The sequence below is a fragment of the Pseudochaenichthys georgianus genome, chromosome 13 (assembly GCF_902827115.2).
Source record: "Pseudochaenichthys georgianus chromosome 13, fPseGeo1.2, whole genome shotgun sequence".
In the NCBI taxonomy this organism is placed as follows: Eukaryota; Metazoa; Chordata; class Actinopteri; order Perciformes; family Channichthyidae; genus Pseudochaenichthys; species Pseudochaenichthys georgianus.
The window spans coordinates 19,341,284-19,354,837 of NC_047515.1; the positions used below are offsets into that span (position 1 = coordinate 19,341,284).

Consider the following 13,554-nt stretch of genomic DNA (forward strand, 5'->3'; position numbering starts at 1 on the left):
GACATTGAAGATCACGTGACATAGACGCCAGCCATCGGAATGAATGGTGAAAAAAACGGGGTTTGTCAAACAGAGCACATGGTGTAGGCCAAACGATAGCTGGGGATTCTGGGTAGTGTAGTGTCTTCTGCCATCCTTACTCAGAAAACATATTTGTTTCTCCGAATCGAAGGGGAAAAATACAAAAGCATTGTTCACAATTTAAACCAATCAATGTTGTGTAATTAACAAGGATAATCTGGTGTTTTTTAGTCGATGAGTAGTGCAGATATCACTGTAAAATCAATCGACAGTAAGAGGAGTACTTACTTCCGGGTGTAAAATTCTCAGTTATCCAATGGGAATGGATGCTCACATTGCCTTTAAGGGCGGGCCGGCATAAACGAATGCCGTGCTTCCATGAGCGTCAAATCCCGACGCAGATGGGAATACATTGCAATCAGTTTGAAAGCTATTTGCGTCCCTTTATGACGCTGAAGGAGCCTAGGAGCGTCACAATTGGACGCCACGGACACTGACCAAACGTCGCTATTGGACGCTTAGGGAGTGAGAGTGTGTTGGTTATTGTCTCATTATACCGCACTGTGAATGAATCAAAGTAATATAGAAGTGGTCATGAACACATCTGTCCATCAGACAGAGGGCTGCTGTGCCTCTTGTCATCATTAATGGACGTCTCTTTAAAATGACCGCTCAGAGGAGAGGAGTTCTCATTTCTCTAACCGCCTGCTGCTTCCCCTCCTCTCTCCTCGGTTCCCCTCCTCGGCTCCTCCGCTCGCATCTCCTGTGGGCGGGGACTAAGTATCGCGGATAGGAGTCGAGGAGGGGAGTCGAGGAGGGGAGTTAGAGAAATGAGAAAGGGCCAGTGTGTCTGGCTGCGTGCCTGTGTGTTTTGTGTGCTGTATGCGAAGGGCGCTAGGACCGCGGCATCATTGTTTGTGTGGCATGTCAGCCTGTTCAGTTGTGTGGGGAAATGAGCGCTGCCGGTGGAGGAGGTGATAATGAAAGAGGAGAAGAGAGAGAGGATATGGTTCTGGGCCCTGGCCCTTCTAAAAAGAAAAGACTTACAACAAAACAGTGGTAAGAAAAACACAGTTGGGTAAAGCCCGTGAGTGGAGATCTGTCTCGGGTCTTCTGCGTGTGTGTGAGAGAGAGTCAGTCAGCTGATTGATGGGAAAATGCTGGGAAAATGGTTGGTTGAAGGATAACATTAAGTCTAATAACGATGTACCATGCATGTTCACTTCATGTATACTTTGCATTACTTAATACCATTTTTCAAATATTTTATTTTTTAACATTTGGACAAAATAGCCAATTGTACATCGAGGTGCCCAGATGTCCCTAGTGCCCACCTATCCGATTTGAACATGCTGATGTACAATGTGATGTAGTAGCCCTAATGCAGCTGTAAACCATTGTGTTTGTATTGTGTTGTAGGTATGCATTCTTTCACACACACATACGGGTATTGGGCCGAGTGCGACACCGTACTTCCGGTATCCGCCATTTCACGCGAGGTGCAAGCAGAATATCATAGTCAATATGATATATGACCTTAATCAATATCTAGTCAACTCTAAAATACCACATATATGCAATCGCATGATAATATTATTGTGACAAGTGGGGTATTCACCTGGTGTTTCCAGAAATTAGACGTAGATGCAGCCAAAATCGACGAAGGTCACTTTCAAGGTTCGTTTTTCCATACATCTGCAGGCAGTCTTGTAAGGGCAATCCGACAACCCACACAGCTCTAGTTTACGATGTTAACGACCTAGAGCACACCCCTCAAATCCAGAGATGTAATCCGAAGACATGCAGCGATTTCTTCGGTCGTTAATTCAGAAAAAAAATCTAGTGCGCTCTGCCTGGCTACTTTAGATAGCTGTTTATATCAACACATCCTCACTCCCAGGTCGGCCTATGTTGACGTTATGTCAAGTCCCCTGCCGGCTTTTTCCAACGCAATGGGGGGGGGCCTTAGCGTCCATTTTCAACGCAAGGGGGGGGGGCCTTAGCGTCCATTTTTCAACGCAAGGGGGGGGGCCTTAGCGTCCATTTTCAGCTTTCCGGGATGTCCATGTGCTTCTATGGACGCTCATGGAAGCACGGCATTTGTTTGTGTCGACTGCCCTTAAAGGCAATGTGAGCGTCCATTCTCATTGGATAGCGGAGAATTGTACACCCGGAAGTAAATATTCCCCTTACTGACGATTGATTTTACAGTGATATCTGCACTACTCATCGACTAAAATACACCAGATTATCCTTGTTAATTACACAACATTGATTGGTTTAAATTGTGTGCAATGCTTTTGTATTTTTCCCCTTCGATTCGGAGAAAACAAATCTTTTTTTCGGGGGGGGGGGGGGCAGAAGACACTACACTACCCAGAATCCCCAGCTATCATTTCTCCCTGCAGAAAAAGAAAACATGGCCGAACTTCGTTTTATTCTGGGTGTAAAATGCCTATTTTAAAGTTAGTTTGGCCATTAAAATGCGTTTTGATGTCATTTGATGCGAGGAAATATGAGTTGTTATTTCAGATTATGTGTGCAGTGGATGTACATGATCTTTAGTTTGCTAGTTATTACGAAGATTACTTCAGGAAATTGCGTCCAACGTTTTCATTGTTCCAAGGTGGTTGCTAGGGACGCTGCTATCGATATTATTTCTGTTATGTTGTGTAACTGTTTAATGGTGTGTTATCTTTATTGCTACCCCCTTCCCCGTCAATGTATAGTGTTGGTCCACAGCGCAAACATATTAGTTTAACAAAATCCGCATCTAAAGATACGTTATTTCCCCCTGTGCAATTCCAGTCTCACATCTCACAGCACATCGTCATTAACAAATACCGGAAACAGACCGAAAACATTTAAAACAAATAAAATAATACCTTATTCCGAGTGTGCTTGCTTTTCTCTTTGAAAGTCATCACATAACGGCATTGTAATACACGGTTCGGCTGCATTAAATATTACATATCTGCCGTAGTTCTGTATTTATAGAGCCCTGATGAGAAGACAAACATGAGGAACTGAAAACGTGACGTGGATCATAAATATATCAGCCATTAAACAACATCTTACATTTCTTTTCACACAATACGTCTCCTTGACGTATCAACACTAATTCGGCTCACTTTTATATTTGATCCAATTGGTAGATAGGCTGTATTTACACCATAAAGGTGCACAGATGATATAAAGAGACACCTGGTGGTTAAAGCATGTTATTGAATTTCATTATTTTTATTATTAGATATTAATAAAGTATATTCATTACTCGTTATTCTCTACTAATAGTTAATTAAAGACTGTATATAATGACTATTTTGCACATCCCGTTCAAGATTTCAAGATGTTCTAAGGTTTATTGACATATCATATAGGCCTACACAACTATGGTGTAGTTCTGCACTGAATGAAAAACTTGGGTCGCAGGTTCCTCAACAGTGCATTACAAGACATATATCAATATGTGTGCATACCTCCAGCAATGTTAACTATGTTGAAGCACTTATTTTAACTGATATTATACATAATGTATTATACTCTTATGATGTATGCAGATATTTCATCTCCGGCCTTGAACAATCAATAAATAAATAAAGAACACAGAATTGTTAAATATAAAACACAGAATTTGTGTGATTATACTAAATGATTTTCAAATAAACACCACTGCATATTTAACTGTTACACATGCTGATGTAACGCAAATGTTCCAACTTGGGATCAATAAAGTATATCTTATCTTAAGCTTATCGATGGCTACTGCCATATTTGCAAAATGTGCCTCTGAACCTTGACAAGTGCATGTTTCAGGCTTATCAATTAATGTAATGTAATGTAATGTTATCAATTAACAACAGGAGGGGTCACAAACATAAGTCCAGCTGTTAAATAAAGCTCTTCTGACCTTAGCTGGCGTGTGGGTATATATATTAATACTGCCCATTATGGGCACCAGCAATTTTCACCCATTTATTAATTATATGTTTTTAAATGTGAGTGTTTCCTGTCCCCTAAACCTCCAGGGATGTACACAGTTTAATACTGGCAACTTCTTATTATGGGGAAATACGAAAACGTCTTTTAAAACTACAACTCCCAGTAGAGACGTGCCATAGAGAACATGTTGCGAAACAGAATAGCCAGCATGTGTAGTTCTGGGGACGGGGGTGGGGGAGGGGGGGACGCGGTGGACCCGTTCAAATCCAGTTTTGAACAGTCTGCCGTGGTTCCATCCCATTTCAAGTGCTGTTCGAGGCTTGGTAACCCTCGGAGCACACTCTCCAATCACAGAGCTTGAGGACTATCACGGGGTTTGTCAAACAGAGCACATGGTGTAGTCCAAACGATAGCAGGGGATTCTGGGTAGTGTAGTGTCTTCATTGCCTTTAAGGGCAGTTGACACAAACGAATGCCGTGCTTCCATGAGCGTCCATAGAAGCACATGAACATCCCGGAAAGCTGAAAATTGACGCTAAGGGCCCCCCCCTTGCATTGAAAATGGACGCTAAGGCCCCCCCCTTGCGTTGAAAATGGACGCTAAGGGCCCCCCCCCCTTGCGTTGGAAAAAGCCGGCAGGGGACTTGACATAACGTCAACATAGGCCGACCTGGGAGTGAGGATGTGTTGTTTATATTAGCACCTCCAGGATATTAGCACCTCCAGGAAAATGGCGTATTTATATATATATATGACGCGCGTTGCATTGTGGGTAGCTCGTGACGTCACTGTGTGTGAAAGAATAGTTTTCTATGCATTTTGAGGGTTTTGGGGGGTTTGACCCCCAAAAACATTTTCGAACCCTCGGGGCTGGCTCCCCCAAAATAATTAAATAACATAACCCTAACCCGAAATAAAGTAACACAAAAAAGTAACTAAATCCCTCAGAAACCCGAAAATCTTCGTGCGCACGCCCGCGGGGGACACATGCATATATCCCGTTTCGCCATTTCTGGAAGTTGGCAACCCTACTTTTAGTCAATGTTACAATAGACTTGCACTTAATTACACAACTTGGAACTACTTTCAGTTTGTATGTGTGCATTTGTAATATATTGACAGATTGAATTTCCCTTTGTGGCATTAATAAAGTATTTGTTCTTCTGTCTACTTCTTAACTGTCAGTAGTGCTGCCGGCTCAAAGTGTGCTAGTGAATTGTCCGACCGGCCCACTTCGGTATACGGCTACCGGCCCACCGGGGAAACTCCCGGTATTCCGAATGGCCAGTCCGCCCCTGACCACACATAATAATAAGATATGAGCCTATTTGTTCAATGTTAACATGGCCTGTCTACACAACACACATTTAATTAATAATAGTCCAATTAAACTAATGTTACTTTTGATTGTTTTATTTAGTACATTATTTAGAATAGATCATCATGGACATTGTCTGTAGGTAGGCCTACATATATACAGGCTACTCACCACTGGTCCGGCCAGCGTGCACAACTCTTTTATTTCTGTCTTGAAACCAACAGGGGCCAACATGCGGATCCGTTTTAATACAAAGCAGTCCCTCCATGAAGACAGAGGGGATCTCTGAGTGTTGCTCTCCATGATTCAGTATTGCTCCGTCTATACTCAGTGTGATGCTGTCAGGGCCCCTCGGCTCAGTCAAAGAGAAGGTGTGAACGCTGCAATAAACAATCACGTGAAAGTAAGTTAGTCACTTCCTGGTGGTGAAAAGGTCATATTTCAATGGGGAAACCGTATGCCGCCTCACCGATATCCCCATGACAGCAAATCTATTAGGTTTCAGTTTCACCAAGACTTCGGTACATTTTCCCAGAAAAATAAGCTATAATCGAATCTTATCATTATATATCAATTTTTAAAAAACGGTTCATTAAATGTTCCGTTTTGTATTGAAGAATGAAGAAAAGCAGTTAGCCTAAGTGGACCAGAATTAAAAAAAATAATAATTCAAAATAATTTTTCAAAATAAAGACACGAGGATTATAATGGCAATGCTGTAAATGTGTAAAAATTCTATCTGGGAAAATGTAAATCTAACAGAGAACGGCAAAATCAAGCTGCTGACTAAATACATCCATGCTCAAACTTTAGAAATGCTATCGCTTTATTTATGTTTTAATACAAAATAAAACAGTAGCCTATATCAACATTTAATTCTCAGAGCCTGAAATTCAGCTTCAGTTATTACTATAGTTTAAATATTTTGAGCAGGTTTGCAGCATGACTTGACTTTGTTGGACGCAAATATAATGACACTACATTTAAATAGCGTGTCCGCAAAAACTAATTAGGAGTAGGCCTAATATTATTATTATTGTTATGAATTATTTTCGAAACAGGATACCTAAATTATATCTTACATTTTTACATTTTAACTTGAAATGATACCATAGTAGAGCTACTTAGCCTATATAAAATTGCATATATCAACTCTGATAGACAATTTATCCCACAGAGCGATGGAAACTTGATTATTTGGCATTAAATACTCAATAAACCAGAGACGTTGATGTTGGTGCTGTTATGTACCAACAGATGGAGCCATTTCCCAACAACACATTCAATCTGACCATACCATAGTTCTTCAAGTTCAAGTTCTCAGTGCTTTCCAAAGTCTTTTAGAAACATATCACATCACAGATAAAATAAATTATTCATCACCAAACCTCTTAACTGAAGATGGCTGGTCCTTATTCACATCATGTAATAGGCCTATTTCCAAATCGCCTTTTTTTAATTATTATTATTGAATTTGTATTAGTTGTTTTATCTACTACTTAGCCCTAATACGTAATTTTAGCTCTACAATGTTGTTGAAAGACTTGTTAGATTCATAAGGCGTTACAAATAACTTGACTTTTGTTAATGATTTACCAGGGTAACTAATGAGTTACTGGCCTTATTAGACTCATTTAGAATAAGGTCGATTAAATAACTCCTAAATTAATACCTGTAAGTTAGTAAAATTAACAAATGTAAGTACAAAATATATTTGTAACGTTTTTTTTCTATTAAAGGATGCTACATTTTTCAGAAATCATGACATTCATACCCTTAAATTAAGATATAACGGGTTATTAGATAAGATAATTGAGTTTGTGTGTGCCTCCTTAAATTGTTATATTAGAGGTCTGACAAAAGCTATTGTTGTGGCTGGCCTCAAAAAGTATCCAATGGATTTTATTCTCTTTGCCATTAAAACCCCAATTATCAAATTCCAGGATGGTTTGATTTATTATAAGAATAATTAAAGGCATATTAATGTCACTATAGAGTAAGCATCTTACAATGTATCTAATTCAAATATTTAAAAGAAATGTACAAGATAATGATGTGTTTTATTTATTCCCTAACAGGACATGTTCATGTTCATACACAATCTTGATGACCGAGTAAGGTTAAAAATACACCCCGACATCAAGTGCAGCCATGACTGTCATTTATTTTGGCTACAGGAGCATGAAAACGATCTTAAAAATATATTTCACAATAATCTTTAAGAGGAAAATTGCTCTGTTTGTTTGTTACATCAAATAATTCCAACAGCATGTGATCCTTTACTGTGGTTCTTAAGGAAAGGAATTATGGGATAAAGTCACACGCTCTATGGTCACCAAAATGTGCTTTTTTGACATACAAGAGAAAAAACAGGCAGCATCTTTGAACCAGCTGACTGTTTAAAGTCAATTTGAGGCTTAATTAAGCAGGCATTTACATGAAAACAGTCTCTTGACAACCTTAAAAGAGGGACACAATAGCAGGGTTGCATTTCTTAGCCTCTTATTACGTATCAAAATGTCCTTTTTAGGGAAGTGAATGGTTGTGAAGAACAACATGATCTGTGGTCAAAACAGCTCGACGAGTCATCCCTCACCCTGTTTTTGAGCGTGTGTAACATGCAAAACAAGTGTCCGAAAGGAGAATATGCTCTATAAGGTGAAGTTTATGAGTGCATATCCCTGGCAATGAATACCATGGAGAAAACAGCAGTGTTGGGCAAGTTACTTCCAAAATGTAATATATTACATATGACTTATTACTCTCTTTTGAAAGTAATAAGTTACATTACAAAATTACTGTCTCTGAAATGTAATGAGTTACATGTACTTAGTACTTTTCTAGTTACTTTCACCAAAATAACCGCAAAGAATGGCTAGGTATTTTAAATGCTAAAATGTAGTTAGTGCAGCTCATTATGCAGTCCAATGAAGGGCAATGTGGTTATAGCATAACAACTGTGTTAGGCCCTAAGGCTACTAACAACTTGTATTACACCGGGTTAGTTGAATACTCGATTCTGATTGTAAATTCTTAACATGTGACATGTTGTTAACACAGTACAGACCACTGTCAAGGACTATAATGAAGGTTGCTAAGGAGGATCAAGAAAGAGAAAAGAAAAGAGGTTAAAAGACGGAGCGCTGGACGTCAGATAAATCACCAGAAGAAGGCAGACAGGAAGTAAACACTAACAGGACACGGAATGGGCTCTGTAGTGTGTTTAGTTTATGGCCATACAGGCCCGGTTCCAGAACAAAATTACTCAGGGTGCCTCTGAGGTTACAGGGGGCGCAGCAGTAGTAGGTTTACATGAGCAATAGTGGCCGGCAACAGCAATGAAAAATAGCATTGCTGGTCCCCAATGAACAGATTATGGCATTTGTTATGTTTTGAAACCAAGCAAGTGAGAACATTTCAAGTGAGTTAAAAGTGCAATCCTGAAATATCTCATATAGTCCAAAGTGGACTATGGCAAAGAAAAGCACAAAAGCTTCAAAACTGTGCTGATAAAACAAATGAGGTTGAATTTGTGACCTGGAGATCATTTCAGCTGCAACATTAGCTTGTTGATAAGCTTGGGATATGAGATATCTTTATAGCCATTCGTGGTGAAGGCATCTGTGCTATTGTATGCATTATTTTTGACCCAACATTTCTACAGGCATGGCAGAATATGGCCCTATTTTCACATATTCTAGCCCTTGTCTATTTGTATACCACGAGCTGCAAAATGACCACCTAACCCCACTGTACAGGCGGGTACTTGTTTAGATATACCTGGGCAGGCTCTGTTTTGCCGTGGTATCCTGGCTGGCACCTGCGGGCCGCAGAGGGGCTGCGTAGTTTCGGGCAACGAAGAGTGCTGCTATGTTAGTAACATTGTTAAAAAACACAAACACCATTTAATTTCGGTTAAAATGTGTTTGTAACTGCGTTACTGAGCATTGTAACGGGTAATATATTACCCACTATTTCATTAGTAATTGCGTTACATTACTTCGTTACACGCAAAAAGTAATATATTACTGTAACTCCGTTACTTTTGTAACGCGTTACACCCAACACTGGAAAACAGTAAACATGAAATTACTCTGACAGAAAATGTATTGGGTGCAGTCTTTAGATGACAGTGATACCTGACTGCTCACTGAATCAGAAATGTTTGGATATGCTTGACCTGGATTAACCTGCTAAAAGAGTCATGGAAAATGATATGTTGAAGGTGTTGTAAAGTATTTGGCTACAAATAAATTGTTTTGGATTATGCATTGTTTAAACACAATATAACCCGAAATAATGAAAACTCTGAATGATATTTAAATGGTGACAAAGGCCACTATTTAGCGTGGTCAGTATGAATGTGCCTCGACCTGAAGAGTGTAAAGAAAGGCCCTCTGTCCTCTTGTTTTGGCCTGGCTCTTGTCCGCAGTTTAATTGGATACATTGCTAACTGAAACCATACCTACTCAGAAGACTTTAAGTACAAGGCAGAATTGATTGTATCAAACAGGCTGCGTATTGTCCTTGTGTGTAACTGTGAAGGACCAGGAGAAAAACCAGGAGTGCAGGTTGAGGTGCAAAAATACGGATTTTATTGACCCAATATATGTACAGTTTTAAGATGGGTAATAAAATCCAGGCTGTCCTCCTACAAAAAACGACCATATAGGTCGATTGTTCAGCAGCTAAATACGACCCAGACTCACGTTTTAAAGTGTAGCACCTCTAGTGGTCGTGTAAGAAACAACATGCTCCTGTCGATTGCAAACGCTCCGGAGGGTCGTTTATTCACAAATAACCCTCTCTGGAAAATCCTAAATTGTGGAATAGTTTGGCCATTAAAATGCTTTTTTATTAGATTTCTAGCGAGAAGTGTATATTGTACTTTTATAATCTACGTCCAGTGGATGTGTAGGATCTACAGTTTGATAGATATACGAAGATGATTTGAGGTCTCGCCAGGAGAACGTGTACTGTATATGGGGCAACTTCCATGTAAAGTTAGCGTGGGTGAAAACAGTATTTCCGGTCTCGAAGTTTTCATAATAAAACCGGAAGTATTCCCCACAATGTCAAATGATTACACAGTGATATCTCCATTACTCATCCACTCAAAAACATCAGTTTATCCTTGTTAATTACACAATATTGATTGGTTTAAATTGTGTACAATGCTTTTGTGTTTTTAACCTTCGATTCGGCGAAAACAAATTGTTTTTTTCGGAGTTTAGACAGAGTTTCCGAAGACACTACACTACCCAGAATCCCCAGCTATCGTTTGGGACTACAACATCCGCCTTGCTTTACAAACCCCGTGATTAGCCCTCAAGCTCTGTGATTGGATATTGGAGTGGCAGTGCGACAAGAGAGGCTTCTCAATTCTTAAATGTCCCCTCCTCGACTCCCCTCCTCGACTCCCCTCCTCGAGACTTAGTCCCGCCCACAGGAGACGCGAGCGGAGGACCGAGGAGGGGAAGCGAGGAGAGAGAAGGGGAAGCAGCAGACGTTTAAATAAATGAGAACTCCTCTCCTCTGAGCGGTCATATTAAAGCGACGTCCGTTCATTATTACGTGGCAACAGCTGCATCAGCTGTCGAGTGTTTTGTCATATTTTATAATCTCTGTTAGATCAGCTGAACATTGTTCCCCCACATATTTACTTTGAATTCATTGAGAGTGCGGTATAATGAGACAATAACAGGCTACAGATGCGGACACACACACAAATATATTTATATAAATATATGCAATTTAAAGTATGAGAGCACTCTCATAATAACAACACAATCAGAGACTGGATATACCCCCCCTCTCTCTGGTCGCTGAAATGAGGAATTGAAATTACGGGCCAAAAGTTGTATTTGCAAGTATTAAAAGTAAGCAGAGGACACCAAACCAACTGAGACCTGTCTGTCCGCCGCATCTGCGTACTGTACAACACACACATACACACTGTACAACACGCACCGACACTGTACCACACACACCTACAGCTCCTAAAGCATCAGGCTACAGCCGATGTGTATTTTATTATGTGAAGCACTAAATGGTCTTAGAAAAATATCGACTCTTTGTAGATATCTACTAAACTAAAGCAAATAAAGAGAGTAGGTCTGTTATACTGAGTGATATATATTTTACACACTGCTCTGCTTTCTGCACGGGCCTCACAGCTGTTCTCACTGTAAACATCGCGTTGCGATGAGAGCAGTTTCTAAAATAATATCCAGGGGATGCATGCAGAGCTGTCATTGGCTGAGATAAGTCCGGCCGTGCGTCACGCCTCCACCGTTCCCGGAAATGCATCCGCGGAGGAGCCGTGGAGGAACCATCAGTGTATCCTCGGTTATAGCTCCTCCAGAGAGCCTCCTCGACGCTCGATCCTCGGTCCTCGGTGTGCATTTAGAGAAATGTGACGTCCTTCAAAATGGCACGCTGAAATTCATTTCCGGGTCACTACCGGAGGACCGAGGATTCGAGGAGTTGAGGAAGGGAAATTTGAGTATTGAGAAGCCTCTAAGGTTACGCTGTCAAACAGCTCTTTGAAATGGAATGGAACCACGCCAGACTATCCAAAACTGGACTTGGACGGGTCCAGCCCGGCCCTCCCCCCCCAGAATTACACTTGCTGGCTATTGTGTGTTTCGCAACATGTTCTATGGCACGTCTCTACTGGGAAATGTAGTTTTAAAAGACGTTTTCGTATTTCCCACAATTAGAAGTTGCCAGTATTAAACTGTATACATCCCTGGAGGTTTAGGGGATACGAAACACATTGGTGTTATCAAATTTAAAACATATAATTAATACATGGGTGAAAATTGCTTGTGTCCATAATGGGCAGCATTAATACCCAACCCAGTCTCACGGCATTTCGTGTTCACCAACACGATTTTTAATCTATTGATTCGTGTTCACCAACACGATTTGCCCCTTTTTTTCGTGTTTCACAGCACGATTTTAAAAGCAATGTATTTCTACTGCCTGCAGCACGTCTTTTTCTCCGGTCGGGTCGTGGGAGACCGGAAGCTGTGTGGTTCATAAAAACATGTTCTTACTCAATATCAAGCCACAATTATTGCTTTTATTTTAAATCGTATAATTTCGGACTTTTGTTGCCGTCTGTGAGGAAAATAAATGGGGCTCAGAGCCTCAGGATACTGAAATCTGTATTTTAAATATTTTTTTCCTTCTAATTTGTTATTCTTTTCAAAATAACACACTGTTATCTACTCACCAATAACACACAATTATCCTTGCTTTTATTTATTGGTTTAATTCCATTATCTCGGGCTTTTTTGGTGTCCGTCAGGAACTGAATTTCAAAATAAAAATAACCGGAAACAGACGTAGGCCTATAAGGGACATTTCGAGCATCATTGCGATTGTCAACATTTCTGAGTTTAGGATGGCCGAAGACACTACACTACCCATAATCCCCAGCTATCGTTTAGGACTACAGTTCCGTAAGGTTGCAGAGCGTCAAACAGCTGTGTGAAATGTAACGAAACCACGCCAGACTATCCAAAACTGGAATCAAACACCCCCCCAGAACTACACATGCTGTCTATTGTGTTTCGCAAAATGTTCTACGGGACGTCTCTACTGAACGTTTTCGTTATTCCCACAATTAGAAGTTGCCAGTATTAAACACATTGGTGTTATCAAATGTAAAACATATAATTAATAATGGGTGAAAATCGCTTGTGTCCATAATGCGCAGCATTATACCCACATGACAGCTCATTGCTACTTTGTAATTCTACTCCACTACAATTCAGAGGTTAACCTGGTATTTTTACTCCACTGCATTTATTTGAGTTACTTTGCAGATTCTGATTAATGATGTGAAATATAAACAACCCTTAAATCAGACTTTAGTTACACCTGAGTAAAATTCAGGGAAGGTGATTGTCAAGTGCCAACAATCAGGAGAGATATTTGATAGTTGGTGCTTGAGAAGACTAAACATGTATCTGCAATTGACATGAATGGAAACAAGTAATAAAGTATATTCATTACTCGTTATTCTCTACTAATAGTTAATTAAAGACTGTATATTATGGCTATTTTGCACATCCCTTTCAAGATCTTCAAAGGTTTATTGACATATCATACACAACTACGGTGTAGTTATGCAATGAATGAAAAACTTGGGTCACAGGTTCCTCAACAGTGCATTACAAGACATCTATCAATATGTGTGTACCTCCACCATTAAACTGTCATATTCTGCATATTTCTTATTCTATCTACATACATAAGAGTGT

General features: G+C 40.0%; 1 protein-coding gene across 1 annotated transcript in view; it reads right to left on the reverse strand.

Moving 5' to 3' along the window:
- The window catches only part of LOC117457313 (multidrug and toxin extrusion protein 1-like), a 32,700-nt gene extending 27,030 nt beyond the window's left edge, over positions 1 to 5,670 (reverse strand). Inside the window, exon 1 of the mRNA XM_034097313.1 lies at positions 5,453 to 5,670. Coding sequence (XP_033953204.1) covers positions 5,453 to 5,584 — 132 coding nt within the window. The 5' untranslated portion in view covers positions 5,585 to 5,670. The remainder of the gene's footprint in view (positions 1 to 5,452) is intronic.
- Between the last annotated feature and the right edge of the window lie 7,884 nt (positions 5,671 to 13,554).